Source organism: Castor canadensis, chromosome 9 (assembly GCF_047511655.1).
Source record: "Castor canadensis chromosome 9, mCasCan1.hap1v2, whole genome shotgun sequence".
Classification (NCBI taxonomy): domain Eukaryota; kingdom Metazoa; phylum Chordata; class Mammalia; order Rodentia; family Castoridae; genus Castor; species Castor canadensis.
Genome location: NC_133394.1, coordinates 88,459,873 through 88,481,975, shown reverse-complemented (window position 1 = coordinate 88,481,975; position 22,103 = coordinate 88,459,873). Strand labels below are relative to the sequence as shown.

General features: G+C 37.9%; 1 protein-coding gene across 2 annotated transcripts in view; it reads left to right on the top strand.

Annotated features, from left to right (window-relative positions):
* Positions 1 to 368: 368 nt before the first annotated feature.
* Cfap299 (cilia and flagella associated protein 299) overlaps positions 369 to 22,103 on the top strand; it is a 642,304-nt gene continuing 620,569 nt past the window's right edge. For both annotated transcript variants that reach the window (XM_074041908.1, XM_074041907.1), the window contains exons 1-2: positions 369 to 580; positions 15,170 to 15,300. In XM_074041908.1, coding sequence (XP_073898009.1) covers positions 470 to 580; positions 15,170 to 15,300 — 242 coding nt within the window. In that variant the 5' untranslated portion in view covers positions 369 to 469. The remainder of the gene's footprint in view (positions 581 to 15,169; positions 15,301 to 22,103) is intronic.

Below are 22,103 nucleotides of genomic sequence, written 5' to 3'. Positions count from 1 at the left end.
TTAAAAAGCAAGAACTTGGGGCCACACGAGGTCTTCAAAGATATTGTCACTGAGGTTCTTTCGTTTGAGAAATGAATAACTTGCTCCTTGCTCGCAGACGTTATCAGTTATTTACCTATTGTATTTTCCTATTGACCCTGCTCAGAAGACCATTTCCCTAGACTTCTGTATCTTTGGCCGGCATGACATTGTTTTAGAATGAGAGTGCCAGGGCGGATTCACAGAATTGAGTGTAAACACCCAGAAATGGCATTTGCATCTCTGGCCTCCGCTCCGCAGGCTCCCCAGGCGTGGGACAGTGGCTGGCACCGGACCTGAACTGGGAGGAGGAAATTTGAGGCACGGGGCGGGACTAACGTACCGAACTCCGCCTTGGCCCCAGCTGATTGGAAGGAACCATGTGGGCGGAGCCTCTTTACCCCGCCCTCGAGCTTCTGTTGCTAGGGACTCTCAGGCCGGGGCAACCGAAATGGACCAAGACGACTCGCTGACCGCCTTGGACAATATAGTCACGCAGTTCAACACCTACGAAGACTTCCTGGACTCGCAGATCACCACGATGGACTTGTACTACCTAGAGGTAAGGGCAGGTGCGCGGCGGTGACCGCCGCGGCCTCCAGGGCCCGTGGCCTGTCCGAGGGAGGCCTCGTCGTGGGGCGCTCGCCCCCTAGCGGAGGCCTCGCAGACTGCAGCTTCTGCCGCCCCCAAGCACCTGCGGGGTGAAGAGCCGGGAGCTGCAGCCCTTGCTGCCTTGGTCCTGGCTTTTTGTCCTCTCCAGTCTTGTAGTGGAGACACCGCGTGCGCCCCGGGGAGCCTGGAGTTTCTTCATTGGCTTCCCAGCCTCCACCCCACCCAGCCCTCTTCCAGAGTCACTCAGGGTGGGCTGTCACTCGGGGCCGACACCCTGCTTCTCGCTCCTTTGTCAATTTGCGCTCAAAGAACACAAGACAGCTTCTTGCCAGCACAGCTGTCAAGGCTGGCCTGGTGAGCATTACAGGTCGTGGGGCAGTCACATTCCTGACTCAGTTATTTATCCAGGTGATGATCACCACCACCCATAAAAATAAGGCTCACAAGCAGACCAAATGGGTTGCTATCTTCTGCCCAGCAACCCCTCCATCTCCCACGGAGACTGGAGTGGGGTAAAGGTCTTGCCCCAGGGGACAATCACAGGCGACAGGTCCTGTGAAGATGGGGGCTGGACAACAGGTTCCTCACTCTGGTGTACCTCACCCAGCACCGCCCCCGCCCCACTCCATGAACGGCGACCTGGGGACTCTGCTGTTCTGCAAGTCTCAGCTTTGCCTCGGGAGGCCTGAGGGAACCTGGGCCACGGTGTGGTGTGAGAAGGATCTAAATCTTGTAGGCAACTTCCCTATCTCTAAGCCGGAAGAAGTAACGGCATTTGAGTGCTTTGACCCCCCTCCCCCCAACGCACACACCCAGCTGCTGGGGTTTGAACTCAGGGCTTCCCTCATGCTAGGCAGGTGCTCTACCATTTGAGCCACGCCTCCAGTCCTGAATTCACATATTTGAACTCCAAAAATTGGATTAGAGTGGAGTTTCACTTAAATGTGGACAGCGGGTTTGAAAAGCTCTTACCCTTTAAAACATATTTGTGTGCTAGATAAGAAAATAATTTTAAGGGAACAGAAACATCTGATTCCAGTCCTATGTCTACCACAAACAAAATGTGTGACCTTGGACAAATAATTTGTTCTTTTGAAGTTATCTGCTAAAAATAAGTGTAGATGACATTTCCATCATCCCTCTTTGGCTTCAAAAACATGTTTTAAACAGATAGAAAAAAGAAATGTAGACAATAAACATTTTGATAGAATAAAATCATCTTTGTTGCACGTGTGGAATGTTTCCAAACTTAAGCCTAATATAATTAAGAAGTAGCCTGTGCCTTTGGTTCACACCTGCGATCCTAGCTACTCAGGAGACAGAGATCAGCAGGATCTAGGTTCAAGACCAGCCTGGGCAAATAGTTTGCAAGATCCTATCTTGAAAAGAACCATAACAAAAAAAAAAAAAAAAAAAAAGGATTAGCAGAGTGGCTCAAGCTGTAAGAGTGCCTTTCTAGCAAGTGTAAGGTCATGAATTCAAATCCTGTACTGCCAAAAAAAAGATTTCAGTGCTTTTTTAAAGTCACGGTTTTTCATGTGAGTTAGAAACTAAAAACATTAATGTTGACTAGTGGTAAAAAATTAGTACTTTGTGTTTTATCAGTCAGAATTTTAAGTTCCTAAAGTGGAGGATGGTGACATTTGAGGGAATGATAAAGAAATTTGCTTATTGGTTAGGTTTTTTCATATTACGCTTTTGTAAAAAATAAGATGATTTAGTTGAATAATGAAACCTTACACAAGTATCTTGCTAACACGATAACAATGTTTGTTCTTGGAGTTAGTATCATCTATTTAAACTAGTCCCATAAATCAAGTTACAATAGCAACTCCTATTCTCTTTCGATTTTCATTTGCATAGAATATCTTTTCCATTCCTTCACTTTCAGTTGTCACCTTAAAAGTGAAGTGTGCTTCTTGTGGGCAGCATATAATTTGGACTTTATTTATTTTTCATCCTTTCAGTCACTCTATATTTATATTTATGTTATTTATATTAATCTATTTACATTCTAGGTACTTACTGATAAGCAAGGACTTTCTGCTGATAATTTGTTAATTGTTTTCTGGTTGTTTGGTAGGTACTTTCTTGTTTCTTTCTTATTCTCTGACCTGTGATGCTGGATGGGTCAGCTGATAATGACTTTGGGTGGGCAGAACTTGCTTTTGGGTTCTTTACCTGGCTGGGCCTTTGTTCTTAGTTCAAGTGGGGCAGCTGCCTGGAGAGGGCACTGGTTGAGCTCTGCAGTCAGATTGAGCTGCTGGATGGGCACTGCAATCATCTCAGATCAGGCCAGGCCACAGGATCTATTCTCTGGCCAGGTGGAACTGCTATTTGAGTTGCAGTTGCACGATGTTGTGGGAAGGGCCCTGAAGTTAGGTAGAGTAGCAGATGTGCATACATGGGAGTAGTTGTTATACTCAGCACGAACTCAAGGTTTGCCTTTGTGCCTATGCAGGGATTTGGGGCAGGCATGAGCACTGTTTAAACCCCTGGGTGAGTCAGAAGATCTAGCCCTTCCTTTTTGTTGAAATTTGCTGTGATATTTTTCTCTCTGGTTGGGACTCAGACTTGGGGACCAAAGCTGGTTTTGGAGGCTGGCAGTCCAGGGATTCAAAGTAGAACTTCCCACCACTTCTGGGAGTGATGAGTCCAGCCTTGTAAATGGCCTGTGCTGTGAGCTGGTACCTCTAACTTGGTGTCACCATGGGCTGATATATAGAACTACTGTGTGCCAACCATTGTGGGCTCATACTCAAACTGTATCAAATTTTATAGGACTTGTGTATCCCTGATATCATTTTGGAAAAAGATAGTGCAAAACAGAAAACTAAAGACTAATTTTATGATCTGAATGAAAGAAATTTAAAATGACTCCAGAAATATGTGAAGAAAAAATAGACAAATGATGATGGAAATGCTATTTACTCTGATTTGATCATTACACATTGTAATATGTATATTAAATATTATACTGTACTCCATAAGTGTGTGCAATTATTACATGTCAATTAAAAATCAAAGGCTGGGTGTGGTGGCGCACACCTGTAATCTTGGTTTCTCAGGTGGTGGAAGTAAGAGAATCACAGACTGAGGACAGCTCTGGCAAAAGCATGATACCCTGTCTGAAAAATAAACTAAAAGCGAAACAACTGGGGACGTGGCTCAAGTGGCAGAGCGCTTGTTTAGCAAGTAAAAGGCCCTGAGTTCCCCCAGGACCAGAAAATGAGTAAATAAACATGAAAATAAATGAAAAAAAGAAATAATAGGTCAAAGTGAAAATGGTATGAGTTGTCATGGCAATTCAAGGATGAACTCATGACATTAACAAATTAAAAACAAAAAAATAATAACAATCCCCATAGATGCAGAAAAAGCATAGGATAAAATTCTAAACCCACCTTTATTATAACTTGACCAAGAGTATTTTCAAACACAGATTTCTTATTACTGCAATTTAAGGAAAATTCCATAAATATGTGGAAGGAATCAGAATACTATTTATATGTAAAACATGATTATCTACAATGAAAATGCAACAAAAGTTAGCTGAAACCAAATTAGAACAAGTAAATGAGTATGGTAAAGACATCAAGAATGAGCTGATTCACTGACAATGAACAGTGTACTGCAACAAGAAACACAAACTGAACAAACATGAACAGAGCGTCAGGAACCTCTGGGGCAATCAGTGTCAAGTGCTCTAATATGCACAGAAGAGGAGTTTGAAAGGAGTAGAGGAGGGCTGGTGGAATAGCTCAAGAGGTAAGAGCACCTGCCTAGCAAGCATGAAGCCATGCATAAATTCAAACCCCAGTACTGCCAAAAGATAAACACATGAAGGAGCAGAGGGAAGGTGGAAAGAAAACACATTGAAAAAAATAATGGCCAAAAGTTTCCAAATTTCATGAAAACTATAAATCCACAAAACCAAGAATTTCAATGAATTCAAACTTAATAACACAAGGAGTATTTTTTTGGGGGGGGCAGTTTTCTGGGATTTGAACTCAGGGATTTCAAATCTATTGTTTGAGCCATACCTCCAGCCCTTTTTGCTCTGGTTGCTTTGGAGATAGCATCTTGCTGTTTGCCCTAGTGGGCTTAGACTGCCATCCTCCTATTTTAAGTTTCCTGCCATCACCGAGATAACAGGTGCTCACCACCACACCCAGTTTCTTTTTTGTCTAGATGTGATCTCTCAAACGTTTTTTTGCACAAATTGGCTTTGAGCCATGATCTCCCCAATCTCAGCCTTCCAAATAGCCAGGATTATAGGCATGAGCCACCAGCATCCAGCTCATTTTAAATTGAATATTACTGACTATTTAAAGGGAAAATAATGACACTGTATTTTGTGGCATAGTAGATAGAGAAGAAAAATACAGTTGGCTCTCGATGTCTGTGGGGTTTGCACAAAGAGATTCCACAAATTGTGGAATGAAAATATTCAAAAACAAATTTCATCAGTATTGCACTTATATAAACTTTTTCCTTTCTTTTTCTTCTGTGTGTGTGTGTCGGGGATTGAACCTGGGCCTCACACTTACTAAGTGCATACACAGTCTACCATAGATTTGTACTCCTAGACTTAGATTCTTTTTTTGGTCATTACTCCATGAACAATACAGTATAACAATTATCTACATAGCACTTGCATTGTATTGGGTAGTACATGTGATGTTGAGATGGTTTAAAGGGGGTATGTATAAATACTATGCCATTTTATACAAGGAACTTGAGCACCCATGGATTTTGGTATCTGCACTGGGTCCTGAAACCAATCCAAAATGGATACTAAGGAATGACTGTATGAGACAACAATAGCACAAAGGATAGAAGTGGTTGTAGTAGGTAGTATGTTGCAATAATGTAATATTATTCAAAGGTAGAATGCAAGAATCTCATGACTCATATTATAAATCCTAGAGCAAATACTGAAAAATAAAATAGACAAATAACTAACAACCCAGTAACAGAGATGCATTGGAATTATAAAAGAAGAAAGACGTCATTCTAATAAGAAGCCAGAAAATAAGGTAGTAGATTAAAATCTAACTATATTGAAAATTATAGTAAAAGTAAATGATCTAGACACTTAATTCAAAGGCAGAGGCTATCAGAATAGATAAAAGTTCCAGACCCATATATGTGGGCCCTCTCCAAATGTAAATAATACAATTTAATATAAATATATTGATAGATTAAAAGAAAAAGGATGAAAATTGTGTACCATGTAAGCAGAAGTAAAAGTTGGAATGCCTAAGTTAACATCAGGCTAACTATACCTCAGAATAAGGAATATTTCAGGGATAGCAGAGACATTTTATATTAATGAAGATGTAATAATAAATATTTAAGCCATGTACCTCATAACATATCTTCTAAATACTTGAAACAAAACTGATAATAATTGAATCAATAATTAGACAAATATGTAGTTGTAGTTGGAGATGTCAGCTTTCCTTTTTCATCAATTGATAAAAGCAAACCAGAAAAAAGAAAATCTTTAGGATATAAAAGATTAGAAGAGACTGAGAATGAAATCAGGGAAGCCATCCCATTTACAATTATCTCAAAAACAATAAAGTACCTTGGAATAAATTTAACAAAGGAAACCGAAGACCTTTAGAGTGAAAACTATAACCTTAATAAAGAGGGAAATTGAAGAAGACATCAGAAGATGGAAAGATCTCCAATGTTTGTGGATTAGTAGAATCAACATTGTGAAAACAGCCATACTACCAAAGCAGTTTATGTGGTCAATGCAATCCCTATCAAACTTCCAATGACATTCTGCACAGAAGTAGAAAAATCAGTCTGGAAAGATATATGAAAACACAAATGACCTCAAGTAGCCAAAGCAAATCTGACCAAAAAGTCCAATGCTGGAGGTATCACAATTCTCAACTTCAAACTATATTACAGAGCCATTACAATAAAAACAGCATGGTCTTGGCACAAAAACAGACAGGAAGATCAATGGTTAGAATAGAAGACCCAGACATAAACCCATGCAGCTACAGTCAACTGATCTTCAACAAATGAGCCCAAAACACACAATAGAGAAAAGACAGCCTCTTCAACAAATGTTGCCAGAAAAACTAGATATCCACATGTAGAAGACTGAAACTAGATCCCTTTCACCCTGTACCAAAATCAACTTAAAGTGAATCAAAGACCTTACTATAATGCCTGAAATTTTGAAACATTTCCAGGAAGCATTAGGAAATACACTGGATCATATAGGTACAGGGAATGACTTCCTAAGTAGAACTCAAAAGGCTCAGCATCTAAGAGAAAAAATGAGCAAATGGGACTGCATCCAACTAAAGAGCTTCTGCACAGCAAAAGAAACAGTCACTAGATTCAAGAGACTGCCCACAGAATGGGAGAAAATCTTTTTCAGGTATTCATCCAATGAGGGACTAATATCCAGAATCTACAAAGAACTCAAAAAACTCAACATCCCAATGAAGAAATGGGCACATCATTAAACAGTGAATTCTCAAAGAAAGAAGTAAAATGGCCAGCAAATACATAAAGAAGTGTTCAACTTCCTTGGCTATAAAAGAGATGCAAATCAAAACTACACTCAAATTTCCTCTCACTCCAGTTAGAATGTTCATATTCAAGGGCAAAAACAACAACAAATGCTGGTGAGGATGCAGTGAAACAGGAACCCTCATACACTGCTGGTGGGAATGCAAATTAGTACAACCACTATGAAAAGCAGTATGGAGATTCCTCAAAAAGCTAAAGATAGAACTGCCATGTGATTCACTCCTGGGCATCTACCAAAAGGAACGTAAGTCAGGACACAATAGAAACACCTATACACACATGCTCATTGCAGCACTGTTCACAATGGCCAAGCTATGGAAACAACCCAGGTGCCCTAAAACTGATGAATGAATCAAGAAATTGTGGTATATATGCACAGTAGAGTTTTACTCAGCCATGGGGAATAATGACATGTAATTTGAAGGTAAAATGGATGCAATTGGAAGACATCCTGTTAAGTGAAGTAGGCCAGGCTCAGCAAGACAGAGGCCACATGTTTTTCTCTCATACGTGAAAGATCTAAAAGATAGACATATATACAAAAACAAGTGTATACGAACTCATATGAGGAACATGTTAGTAACAGTGGAACTACTCTATGGAACTCCGGGATGGAGGGAAAGGAAAAGACAAATGATAGAGCATCAGTAATATTGCACCACATAACATCTGTGAAGGTAGAAGACATAAGAATGTGTATTGAAAGCTGGTGGAAAAGGTGGGGTGGGAGGTAAAGGGGTAAGGGAGAGTAATGGAAAGTGTTGAATGAACCAAAATGAAGTATAGCCACAGTGGAGATACATAGAGAAACCCCTTTGAATATCAACTTAAATAGTAAAACAGGACTGTATAATAGGAACAGCATGTGTGGCAGATACTAGTGGGAGGAGGGAGGATGAATGAAGGAGATGAAGGTGAGGGTACATGGTTGATGGACTTCATATGAAATAGAACAAAGAAACCTCTTGCAATTGCTTTAAGTGGGGCAATATAAGCTTAATCAGAATTGTCACTGTGATTCCCCCCTGGTTTAATGAACATAACCTAATAAAAACTCTTAAGAAAAATTAGAAGAGCACTAGCAACCAACTTGATCTTCGATTTATAGAACTGTTATTGAACAATAATAGAATACATGTTCTCTTCAAATGCAGATGGGACATTCATGAAGAGACATGGATACTGGGTCATAAAATAAGTCAATACATTTGAAGTATTGAAATCATGAGAAATATATTCTCTGATCAAAACAGAATAAAAACTAGAAAGAAATCTGGAAAATTTCTAAATATTTGGGTATTAAATACCAAGTTCTAAATGACTCATTGTCAAAGAAGAAATTACTAGAACAATTGCAATATATTTGGATTTAACTAAAAATGAAAATAAAACATAAAATTTACTGGCTATACTGGAGCAAGCTTTTTCTTGTTCCTGTTATTACCAAATCTAACTGGAGCTAACTGGGGGTGACAGGAGATGCAGAAAGGACACAGGATAGACAGACAGACAGAAAGTGGGATCAGGTGTGTTGGGCACTCAGGTGGAGACACACAACCCTCATTGCTTCTTTTCTCTATTATTCTCTTCATTTACTCTGCTTCTTTTCTCTATCTTTGTTCTTTAAGGCCTTACTCCTTTACAATTCTTTAAAACCTTGCTTCTACAGTCTTCTTTAAAACCTTGCTTCACTATTCTTTACCTTGCTTTGCTATTCTTTAAAACCTCTTTTCTTAGACTCACTCTGCCCCATCTTTTCTCTTAGCTTTTCTTTAGCATAATCTCTCTTAAAGTCTTGCACCCCAGACTTGCACTGTCCCATTCTCTCTTTAGCTTACTTAAAGCCTCAGTGCTCAGACTTGCAGACAACAACAGCCACATCTAAAATCTGCATATGCATAACTCCTGGTCCTTTGACTTGCACTGACCCATGTTCTCTTTAGCTTTTTTTCACCTTAGCTTTTCTAAAGCCTATGTATAAAGTTCTTGGTGCAGACTCACACTGTCCCATGTTCTCTTTAGCATTCTAAAGAGAGCGTTTAAAGTCTCGGCCCTCAGACCTGCTAGCAATTCTCCTTTAGCAATTCTCCTTCAGCCATTCATTTTCCCCTTTCAGCAATCTCCTTCCAGCACTTTCCCTTCAGCAATTCATTTTCCCTTTCAAGTCCTCCCACATCAAAAAGCCAAAAGCAAAAAGCCTCAAGCAAAAAGCCCAAAGCAAAAAGCCACCCCCATCCTCCTTCAGTGAGTGTTTCATACCCAGTGGTAAACAGGGTGGAGCAGCAAGGTGGAGAGGGGTGTGACCTTGTAACAGGAGAAACCTGTGTTCCTGCTTCTCTGAATGTAAACAGTTTAGGAGAAGCAGCTGTTCCTGTATTTTCCTGTTCTGCCGTCAGGGCTGTGCCAATCTCAGCCTACAGATAAACATCTCAGGAAAAGCAGCTGAGCTGCATCTCGCCTTGCTCATGTCTAGTTCTCATAGGCTTCTCATAATCCATTCTCCACACTATACCTAAAGGAGCTCATAGTGGGGACTTTATAGGCTAAAAAACTTATATTGGAAAAGATAAAAGAACTAAAATTTTATGTTCTTAGCATCCACCCTACAAAGCTGAAAGAAAAGACAAATTAAGTTTAAGAGAGTACACAGAAGGAAGTTGTTAATAAAGATAGGAGCAGAAATCAATGAAATAGAAAAGTAGAAAAATAAGAGAGATGATCAATGACATAAAATGTTGTTTTACTGAGTGTCTAACTATGCTGATTGCTGTCACCAAAACTAACATTTTCCTAAGTCATACGTCTTTTGGGGGGCAGTTCTTATCTAATTCCATTCATTATGTGGTTATAAAGGTCTGGCCATTTTATATATAAGTCCAAGGCAACACCACAGGGCCATCCCAACTCCAGAGTTGCTGAAGACATGTGTTGTCAAAGACCTCACTGCCCAATTCTGCTTCCATCATCATCCTAGAGGTGCAGATTCCAAGTGACTTTCTAATAAGCTTTCCATACATAAATCTATATCCCAAAGTCTATTTCTTGGAGCATTCCCTGTAATTTATTCCCAAAATGCCATATTGTTTTAACATTAGGAAATCTGGTATTATAAATTATCTAGATTGTCCAAATTGGTGGAAGATGGTACTTGGATACGTCTCATTTTCCAACACTTTCAATTTTGACCTACCTAAATCAAGTCAAATGACTGTTCCTGGCAACAGGTAGTTTAATGTAGGTGAGGCTTGAAATTTGTGGAGAAAAGAGTTGTGGTGAAACTTTCCAAGTAGGCATGTAGAGAGAAGCATCCTACCTTTGAAATAGTTGAGAAAGCAGAGAATCCAATCAATAAAGTGAGACAAAAATCCAGATATTGATCTTACTTTGAGAGTTAAGTATTCAAAATGTGGAATTTCAAATCAATAGAGAAAGAAGTATTTAGCAATTAATGTCATAAGTATCTATTTTGAAATTTAAAAACCTTTTAAAAAATAATTATCTTTCTAGTACCACACAATATACTCTAAGTGTTCTGAAAACTTAGGTGTGAAAACAAAACTGTCTGAAGTTATAGGAGAGCAATGACCTAAGAAAAACATTTACAGATATTTTGCAGACATTTAGATAACATACTTTATATACACCCAAAGTTTTTATGAGTAATAATAAATGAGCAGAGGGTTCATTTATCAATTGAAAACAAACAATTCAAAGGCTACACATGACTGATAAATGCATGAACAGATGGTAAATTTCAACAGTAATTTAAACCAATGCAAATAAAAATGAAGATCCAGTGATTCTTATTGTTAAAAGAAGACAGGGAGCTAAAGATACAGTAGTGAACTATGTACAATTCCTCTACTCACAGAGTTTATGGAATATGTAATCACTAAAGTTATATTTATGAATACTTAATGGAAGTGTCCAAAATGTGTTATTAAATGCCAAAGATTTAGGCAATTAGAGACTTTACACAGCCCAAGTCTACTTCAGTTCAAAGAAATCTTGCACACCCAAACACATGCCATGAGTGAAGATTAAGTGACTATACCCCAAGATGATTATCTATCTCTTAGTGGTAAGATCATGGATGATATAGCATACAGATGATATGCTTGTTTTATGTCTCAAAGATTCCTATAATAAACACATATTCCTTTTATAAAGAAGAAATGATAGAATGAAATTAGTAGAGCCAATTTAGTCTTGACGTGGGTGGCTAGCCACTAGCTTCCTGATTGTCATAGATTTCATGCTTCTGACTCTCAGGGCAGAAAAATTATAAAAGATGTACAATTCTTTAAAATGTATTTTCAAGTGGGCCTTCTGATTTTATTTTCTGAGACAACTCTATCTACCTTACAGTTGGCAGGAAACTTCTGTATACTGGCAATAGGGCAACTGTCAAATCTTAGCATTTGGGATTAGATAAGACTTTCTTTGCACTCCTTAAAGCATTATTTTGGGGGTTGGGAAAAGAGTTGTGTCAGAATTTCCAAGTCAAGATATTTGGGATAATCTTGAGCATCATGCTTCCTTTGTATTAGTAGTTTTGCTCTTCACTAGTGTGTTTCCAGATATATAAGAAATATGTTGTCTTAGTATAGAGATGTCTAGTGAGTCTACCAGCTAAAGTATGATAGTGAGGCAAACAAAGTTGACTTTTTCCTTGTTTTTTTTTTAAATAAGTTTTTCACGGTTGCAATATAGATTAGCATTGCTGATTGCAGTACTACCCAAATGACTTTGTATAACATAAGTAAAGCACATAGGAGTGCAAAATTCACTTTGTATGCAAAATAAATGCAGCAACTTTTTCATGGTCTTTATTATATAAAATTCTGTGTTGACTCCAACTGATTTGTATTCTATGGAAGAGACCTACAATCTTGCTGAGCTGAGTCCTTTCTATAAACTCACTTTTAATTATGTATTTAAGAAAATTCATACTCAAATTATCTCCCTTGTAAAGCAAACTCCAAATCTGCATTGCTTTTTCTATTAAAGATTAATTCCACTAGGTGGAGGCATTTGCTCAGTTTTGTGGTTCACATTAAATCATACACCAATAGTAAAGTCTATTTAAAGCAGAGCACCTTACAAAGAAGGGTAATAGCCTTGGGCCTCCCAGGACCTGGAGCTTTGCATTGTAATAATTGGCAAATGTGTTCAGATTGCTATAGGGTGTGCAGTATGGGTTTTTAATGCTTAGTAAAGTAGCAGATTATATCTAAATTATTTGGTTTTGTTTGAATCACTTTTAAAATAGTCACTGTGGTCTGAATAGATTATTAACCAAGCATCTTAAGTGTTCTTATTTAGTTGTTAGACAGTTCCTGCATTCAATAATGATGTCCAAATTAACAATGTATAAAAACAATAAAATATATACTGTTTTCATTATATTTCAGATATTTTAATTTATTTTTTATTAGTATATAACAATTGTACAAGGGGATACATTGTGATATTTGCATAAGTGCTTACAATATATCTTAGATTTATCCCCTCCATCGTTCTTCCTCTTCCCCATCCCCTCCTCCTTAGAACAATTTCAACAGGTTTCATTTTATTTTCATACATGAATACAAAATACACCCACCGTATCCACCCTCATTCCCCCTTTCCTTATGCCCCCCTTCAACTGGTTCCCCCCCCCCGTTACTTACTCTTTATCTATCACCATGCTCCCCTGTTATTTAACTGCTTGCAGTACATTAGGTTATATTAGAGTCATATATAGATGGGATGTTTCAGTATTTTCCATTTTTTAACATTTTCTTTCCCTCTCCCACCTCCTGTAGTCGCGTCAGACCCACTAATAAAATCTTGTTCTCTCTCTCTCACTATATATACATATATATGTATAATCATATGTGTATTTATATATATTTAACTTATAGGTCTAGCTTTCATATATGAGGGAAAACATTCAGTCTTTCACTTTTTGAGCCTGGCTAACTTTGCTTAACATGATTTTCTCCAGTTCTATCCATTTACCTGAAACAACATAATTTCATTCTTCTTTATGACTTAATTAAGCTCCATTGTGTATATTTTCTTAACCCATTCATCAGTTGTAGGGCAACCAGGCTCTTTCCAAAGTTTGAGTATTGTGAATAGTGCTGCAGTAGACACGGGTGTGAAAAGGGCTGCATCGCATCCTGGAGCATATTCCTTTAGATATATGCCCAGGAGTGGTATTGCTCTATTGTATGGCAGTTCTATTTTTAGTTTTTGAGGCACCTCCACATTACTTTCCATAGTGGTTGCACTAGTTTACATTCACACCAACAGTGTAGAAGTGTTCCTTTTTCTCCATATCTTCACCAGTTTTGTTGTTGTTTGTGTTATTGATGATAGCCATTTTTATTAGAATGAGGTGGAATCTCAATTTTAATTAAGATGATAATGACTTAAAATAAATATTGTATATAATACTTTATATTGGCAACTTCATGTAAAGTAATACATTTTCAAATTATGGGAAAACAAATATTTTTAGATATGCCATGCAAGTGATAAAAATGTATGACAAAATTAATAATGTAAATGAAGTATAAAAGGCCTAAAATACTGTGGGGAAGTTGTTTTTTTCAACTTGAAGCTTGTTGTGATTATCATCTTGGGTGTCTACTTTCCTGTTTTTATTGGTGCCAACGTTATATGGGAACAATATTTTTCTAGTTAAGTGAGAAATTCATCTGTTCCTCTTTAGTTGTATTTGAAGTTACAATATTCTGTGTCATCAGTTAATTGACTTCAAGGAAGTCAGTATGAAACATTGAACTTCCTGAAAGCAGCCCAATTCTCTTTTTGCGCAATTAATTTTCAAAGTCTTTTTTAGGAACACTATTGTCTCTAGTTTTATTGTTGATAATTTTTAAGATACTCTATTAATTGTCTATTGCCATTCTCTTAAGTTGATTAAAAACACATCAGACTTTTCTCCTCCACTCCCATAGAGAAAATTTAGTGGCTGATGTTCTCTTTTTATCACATCTATGGCAAAAGGGAAGACCAAGACACATGTGTCTAAATATGTTGTCAGACTGATGAATGGATCAATAATTGTAGTATATATATGTAATGGAGTTTTATTTAGCCATAACGATTAATGACATGTGGTTTGAAGGTAAATGAATACAATTGGAGGACATCATGTTAAGTGAAGTAAGTAAGGTTCAGAGAGACAAAGATTGCATGTTATTAAACATATACACACAAAAAAGCATGATCATGTATAAACTCAGATGTAGGATATGTTTGTAACAGTGGAACTATTCTATGGAACGCAGGGAAAAAGAAAGTTAGAGAATGACAGAGCATTAGTAATACTGCATAAGGTAAGATGTGAAGGTAGAGGATATAAGGATGTGTATTGAAAGCTGTTGAAAAAGGGGGGAGTAGGAGGTAAAGAGGTAAGAGAGAGCAGTGGAAAGGGTTGAACTGACTAAAATAAAGTATATCCACAGCAGGGATACATAGAGAAACCCCTGTGAACATCAACTTAAATATTAATAATGAAAGAAAGGATTGTAAAATAGGTACAGTGTGTGTGGGAGGGGGTATTAGTGGGAACGGAGAGGGTGAATGGAGGAGATTAAGGTGAAGGTATATGGTAGATGGACTTTATGTACCTATATGAAATAGAACAAAAAACCTCTTGCAATTGGTTTAAGTGGGGTGGGGAGGGGGTTGAGGGGAAGAGATGATGGGGTAATCTAACCAATGTACAATACAAGCCTAATCAAAATTGTCACTATGAATTCCCTCATATAATGAATATATCCTAATAAAAAGAGAATAATAAAAAGATAAATGTATTGTCAGAAAGGTAGATTTTCATGACTATTTGCTCTTGTCTCATTTCAAAATATACATTTAACTTGTCATTTGAAACAATTGCTTGGTATATATTGGAAAGAATATCTTATCTACCCACACATCTATCAATTGATTTTCTCCTTAGGATGAAGGCTTGGCTCGCCAGTTGGTGGAGCTAGGCTACCGAGGGACTGGAGAAATTGTGAAAAGAGAAGATTTTGAAGCCAGGAAGGCAGCTATAGAGATTGCAAGGCTGGCTGAAAGAACTCAGAAAAAGTAAGTGTCCATATTCCAAATCAGATTTTGTTACATTCTACAGTCTATGGAAAAATCCATTTTTTGGACTTTGTTGTCATTTAGAAACACTGGGTGGAGCAGGTAAAACTTGGAATACCCCAAAGTATGTGTTCTACAGATCAGGACCTGGAGGAACTGCAATAAAGCCAAATGCAACTTTGAGCTGCTAATTTAAGAAATACAAACAGTAAAATATGTCTAAAATCCTGTTAAAGAGTAACTCACTATTACTGGTTTTGTGCATTTATGTACTAAAAATATGAATGACATTTGCCTTGGTACTTTTGAGGCCTGAAAACTATGTCATTATTTATGTTCTCGAATTTTTCTAAACATTGATTCATTCAACTACATTAACAATCACTGGCTTTTGTTAATGAGACCAATATAAGGTTGTGTATTCTGTGTATCTAATAAAATATGCTGACTTACATAATGAAAGAGATGGATTCCGAAAGTGAATTTTATCAAACTGGTAAGACAGTTTCAAAAAGATTAGACAAAACAATTATCTACTTGATTCCAAAAAAAACTAATTCATAAATGTTGGGGAGGGCAATTCCTTAGAAATCACCGTATTCTTAGATTATAGCTTTAAAAACACTCAGTAATTGTGGCTAGACATTTTCCATGTACTTACTATAAAATGTAACATTTGGTAGTAGGACATCAATGGGTACTGAGAATGTGAAATTTTAAGTGGGTATTCTATTGATTATTGTGTTTCAGAACCATAAAATATTGGAATTTGATATTCTGCCATTTGGGACCATATTAATTTTCTATTGCTGTCATAACTCATTACCACAATGGTGGCTTAAAACAGACAAATTATTTAGTCGTAGTTTTTTAGATACAGTGTAGATCATCTGAGGTTTCTGCCCAACTGATCACAAGATTGAAATCTGCTGTTGGGTGAACTTGTCTAGAAGCTCTGACTCTGATTCTGCTTCCATTCATTCAGGTTGTTGGCCAAATTCATTTCCTTGGACTGAGGTCCCCATTTCCTTTAGCAGCTGTCACTTTGGGTAGGTCTTTGCCCTTTGAGGCTGCCTGCATTCCCTTTCATGCTTTCTGTGTGCCTCCCCTCCATCCACAGTGGTTTATGATCTTCTCACCCTTCAACCTCTCTGACTTCCCTGTTGCAGTATGCTTCCTGATCCTCCTAGAGAGAGATTTCTCCTCTAGGGACTCATATGATGGCACTAGACCCACCCAGACAAGCCAGGATTGTCTCCCTATTTTAGGGTCGGTAACCTTCATGTAATGTAACAAATCCATAGGTTCTTGACATCAGGGAACAGACATCTTTGGAAGGGCAGCCTATCTACCACTAGTAATTAAATAGAGTTTAAAAACCTTATTGCACATAGTTGCTCACTTCTAGTTTTAAAAACTTGAAATGATACAAATTATATGTGTATAATTATATGCATTATATAATATAACAAGGGGAGTCCTCTGTGTGTCCCTAGCCAGGAGCAGAAGTGGAAAGATTTCTATGAGATTTTTACAAGGAGTTTATGCACATTCATATGTGATTTTATAAGAGTTTTAAATGATTTCATATCAAGAACAGTTGGTCATGTTTAAAGGATAAGTCCCATCCATGTCACATGTCCATTTTGTGTTCAAGGATCAAAGTGGGTATTTCCTCTGTGTGATGGTCTCTTTAACTGTCCAGAGCTGGAAGTCATCATGCTACTTAAGTGCCAGTCTTGGGAGGCTTATCCCTACCCAGAGTTTCTAGGATCGGAAGGCCCTTTCATCTGCAGATCTTCTCTGGTTGTCTTTGTAATGGGATGTGTCCCACATGTTGCCTCTTGTCCCATGTGGGAGTCACTTTGCTCTCTTCCCTACTAGGTTCATTTTAGTGTTATTGCCAGAAGGAACAGCAGAGGGAGGTCTAGAGCCAGGAATATTTGCTGAGGATGATTTGGACCCATGCTTGATTATCTGACTGCCTGCAAAACGATACCAACTCAGAACTATTTGGGCTAATCTACTGTCAGATGTCTTACAGTAACCTCTCTAGCATTTAGTGGAGGAACTTCAAATAGAAAACACTCTTTGGCAATCACAGAGCACCTATTTGCTAGTGTCTAGGGAAATGCTACTTACAATAACTTCATAGGAAAAAGTCTGGAGAGATGATGTTTTGATGAGGGGGGCTCTCAAAAGAAGACAAAAGGTGAAAAGAAGTTTCTCTGGGCTTGTATTCAATTATGCACAAATATTCACAATAACCATAATTTTTAGGCACTATGCTAGATTCTGAGAATGCAATAGAACACAAAACTTGTTCCTGGTCTCAAGAAGTTTGAGAGCTAGACAAATGAAAGAAATGCAAATAACATTGTTGGTGGGAATGGGAAAATGGAAAATTGGCAATTCTTCAAAATGTTGTATATGGAGTGGACAGATGCCCAGTAACTGTACTCATATTTACACCCAAAGGAATTGAAGACATAGGTCCACTTAAATACTCATGTGTGAATGTTCATGGCAGCACTATTTACAGTAATAAAACAGTGGAAGCAACCCAAATGCCCATCAATGATGAATGGATAAAAATATGGTATATAAGTACAATGGAATATTACTGAGTCATAACAAGTTGTAACATGTTGTAGCATGTAAATCATGAAAAAGTAAGACTAAATTAAAGAAGAAAACACACACAAAGGACCACATAAACTTATATAAGATGTGCAGAATAGGCAAATACATAGAGACAAGTAGCTTCGTGGTTGCCAAGGGCTAGAATGAGCGAGGACTGCAGAACGACTGCGTGCACAATTTTAAGACGTTTCTTTTGGGGATGATAAAATGAATAATTAGAAAATGGCAATGACTGAAAAACTTTGTAAATATATTAAAATATATTAAACCTGCATTAAAATGCACACCTTAAAATTGTGCACCTTGGTAGTATGTGATTTTTATCTCAATAAAAAAGACAATTAAAAAGAAGATGGTATGCCACCCTAGAAACTGTGGTGGTACCCTGAAGTAATACTAAGACCACATTTGGGGGAAGGATGTGAAGCATATGGAGAGCTCTTCTGCAGACATGACTGCTAAATTGACTTTTAAAGGATGAGTAAGAGCTGATTAGGCAAAGAGGGGTGTGAAAATAAACACATCCAGTTAGCCTTGATTCTATGATAAATCCCCACCCCTTCACAAATCATTTTACCTACTCTTTTAGACCTGTTCTTTTGCTAAAACATTTTTTCTCTGAAAATCATATCAGATGGAGGCCACTCATTTGCACAATTACTAGGTTGTTGGTGGTGGTGATGGTGTGGGATGGGAGAAGGGAGATAGGTGGAGCAGGTTCTGCATTCTCCTAGCTGCTACAGCACTCCCAGACTGTCCCATGACAATGGAGAGCTCCAGAGTAAAATCTGCCAATCAAAGGAGTCCTGCATGATATGAGTTACTCAGGCTTTACTACCCCTCTTGAGCCCAACCATTGGCAGTCACAGAAAAGTGTCATCTCAGCTTGAAAGCTGAGGCAAATCCTGAAGGTGAACAGGTGGGTGTGTCAGCTCACCAAGGTCCTTGCAGGTAGCAGAGGGACCTTTCTCCAAGAGATATGTGTGTGATACAACTCTGCTTCTGCCACAGTTCACCAACTGTGGCATGTAGATCTACTTAATATGGGCCTGAAGCAAGCTCCAGAGCCCCAGGACCTTGCTCTCTGAGTAGAGACTCAGAACAAATTTAGTAGGATGAGCTAAAGCCTCCATCACTGGAGGCTGGAATGAGAGACAGAACTGTTTTTGTAATCTTCTGCTTCTACCATCTGTTGTAAATTCCCAACCTTAGCTGTCACCTTTTCAGTTTTCAGTGGTGTGACCCAAATCTTGATTCATAAAATGACTAAGGTCTTGATAATCCTACTCTACTAAGGCTAGATTTGATTAATTTGTTAATGCCACTTAAAATTCAGTAGGGAAATAAGAAGAGATGCCCCCAAGTGGGTTGCCCAAGATTGTCATCTATTCCTCTCTACCTGCATTCTGTGATAAGAACCTTATTCTTCCTGCTGATTGGCACCAATTATTGTTCACAAGATCATGTTCCTTCTTCTTGCCTGCTATTCTCTGGGCACAAGAAACCTAAAAGTGCCTAGGTGGCATCCATGGTTTGTAGTTTAGTGAGACACTTGCTGTTTTCCTCAGTGAGAGAATCCTAGAGGATGGTGCTGCACCTTGAATGATATTACCACTAAGCTGGAGATTCGGCCATGCCTTTAGTGAACCATTCTAATATTTTGAGATCAACAACTCCAGGATGGTGACTTTTGTGATATGACCAGAGGATTCCTTAGGTGTGAGGACTTTTCTATATCTTTTTCTGTAAAGTGGGTTCCCTGGTTGGGATGCTACATGGCATTTGATATCAAGCTTGTGGATCAAGTATTCAATGGCTCCCAGATCATGGTGCTGGCCCAGACCAAGCCGGAGAAAAAGCAAACGTAAATCTGGAATAGATAAGTCTTTCTGTGAGGTGGACTCCTGCCCCTTCTGGAACAAAAAGGGCTTAATTTAGTTAACTTGTAGATAAGGGTTCAGCAGTTATGCTTAAGAAATAGGGCTCAGTATTGGCCCCTGTTGCTAGCATTTGGACATTCAGAGGTAGACAGAGCAAGACTGGTCTTAATAAGTGAGAGTCTACACTGTTGGGTCTTTATATTCCATTCCCCTCTCCTGCTTTATTCATATATGCCTCGTACCATCATGATTGAGGTCCCACTGATAAAGTTTGGGTGAGTTGTCTCTTTAGCTGTGTAGTGTATTATTTTTAGTAGGCATCTTTTTGAGACTTTCTATATCTTTATTAAGCCCTTCTCTCATATCTTGCACTGCTTTCTTTATTTCATTTATCTCTCTCTTTTTAAAATATAATTTCCTTGGTTTTGTTCAAAGTTTGTTGATAACCTCTTTGATTTCATTTAGATGTTTCTGTGTCTTCTTGAGTATTTTTTAATCTGTGTTCTCTTGGGATTCCTTGAGTTGTTTTTGTATGTCCTCATTAAGATCAATTTGAAGCTCATTAAACATTTTTATCATCATTCTTTTGACTTTGGCAAATCCCATGAGCCCTTCGAGGAATCATATTCCCCTGCCTTCTCTTTCTTCCCATGTCTCTATTTTGAGCTTTGCTCATATGTTGTTGATTAGTTAGTTGGGGATTTTAATCACCTGTTATCATTCCCTTGACATAATTTCTATGCTCTGGCTAGCTTAGTTGTTAACTAGGTTGTTGTAACATTTCTGTTCACTGACCTGGTATAAAAATCTTCATACCTTTGTATTTATTTCCATATGTCCATTCACATGTTTTAGACATCCCTAATTTCTGTCTTTCCAACTTGTTTCTTCCCAGATTTCTGAGCCTATTCTAGTCCAGGGAACATTTCCTTTTCCTTGTTTCTCTACATGGAATGAATGATCAGATATAACTTGACATTCTGCCCATTTGGAGGGAGTTCATTCTCAGTGTTGTTAAAGCTACCTTTTAATGTTATAGATTGAATTGTGCCTCTTCCTCCCCTTCTCCAAAGTGTGTTGTAGCCCAAACTCCCAATAACTCAGAATGTGACATTGTTTAGGAATAATCATTGCAGTTATAATTAGTTTTCACTATGGGGTTGTATTTAATCCAGTGTGACTGGTGAATCCTTCATTGTCAAATGTCACATGATAAAGAAAAGATTTAATGATGCATCTATGAGCCAAAGAATGCCAGAGATGCCAGAAAATCATCAGATGCTAGGAGAAGCAAGGAAGGATTCTCCTATACGTGTCAGAGAAGCACATACCTGCTGAGGTACCTTGATTTTGGACTTCTAGCCCTCCACAATTTTGAAACAAATTTCTGTTGTTTTAAGCCAACCAGTTTGTGGTACTTTGTTACAATAGTCCTAAGAAACTAGTACACTGAGTAAGGCTGTAGTGTAACTGGAGAAAGGTATGAAGTGGCCAGGTATGACGGTCTGAATTAGACATTCACATCAATGATCTCTGAGTGCACCCATGAGCATACTGTAGGCTAAACCTCAGCCAGAACTCCTCTTGTTACCTGGCCCCTCCGTGTGTGGTGTAGGTCCTCTGTATCCTTGCTGTCTACTTGTTCTGGAGATTACCCAGAGATGAGTGCTGCAGTCTCCAACTATAATTATGGATTTGTCTGTTCATCTTTTTTGTTTTAGTTACTTTTATCTATTATGTATTTTGATAGTAGATGCATGACCTTCGTAATTTTTACTACTTCTTCAAATAAAATTGACTCCTATATCATTATTTACTATCATCTTTACTCCTGACAAAATTTCATTTCCTGAAATTTACTTTATTCTGATATTCACATAGTCACTTGAGCTTTCTTTTAAAGAATATTTGCATGATATATTATTCTCACCATTTTACTTTTACTTGTACTTATATATTTAAAATGAATGAGCATTACATGTTTGACTCTTGTTTTTTAGAAAGTTATCTGTCAGTTATTACCTTAAATTTGCATATCAGGACCACCTAATCTATTTATTAGCAAACATAGCTGTCCCTGGATTTAAATACCATCTTATTAACTCTTTCGGATTTGTTCAAGCTACTCTTTGTTCTTCTCCCCCCTTTCCTTGCCTTTCTTTGAATTTAAATTAAAAAAATGACTCCAGCATAATCTTCACCATTGACTTATTATTTATACCTTTTCAAACTTTTTTGTTAGTGATTGCTCTTGAAATCATTAGCAGTTGCTGAAGAGTT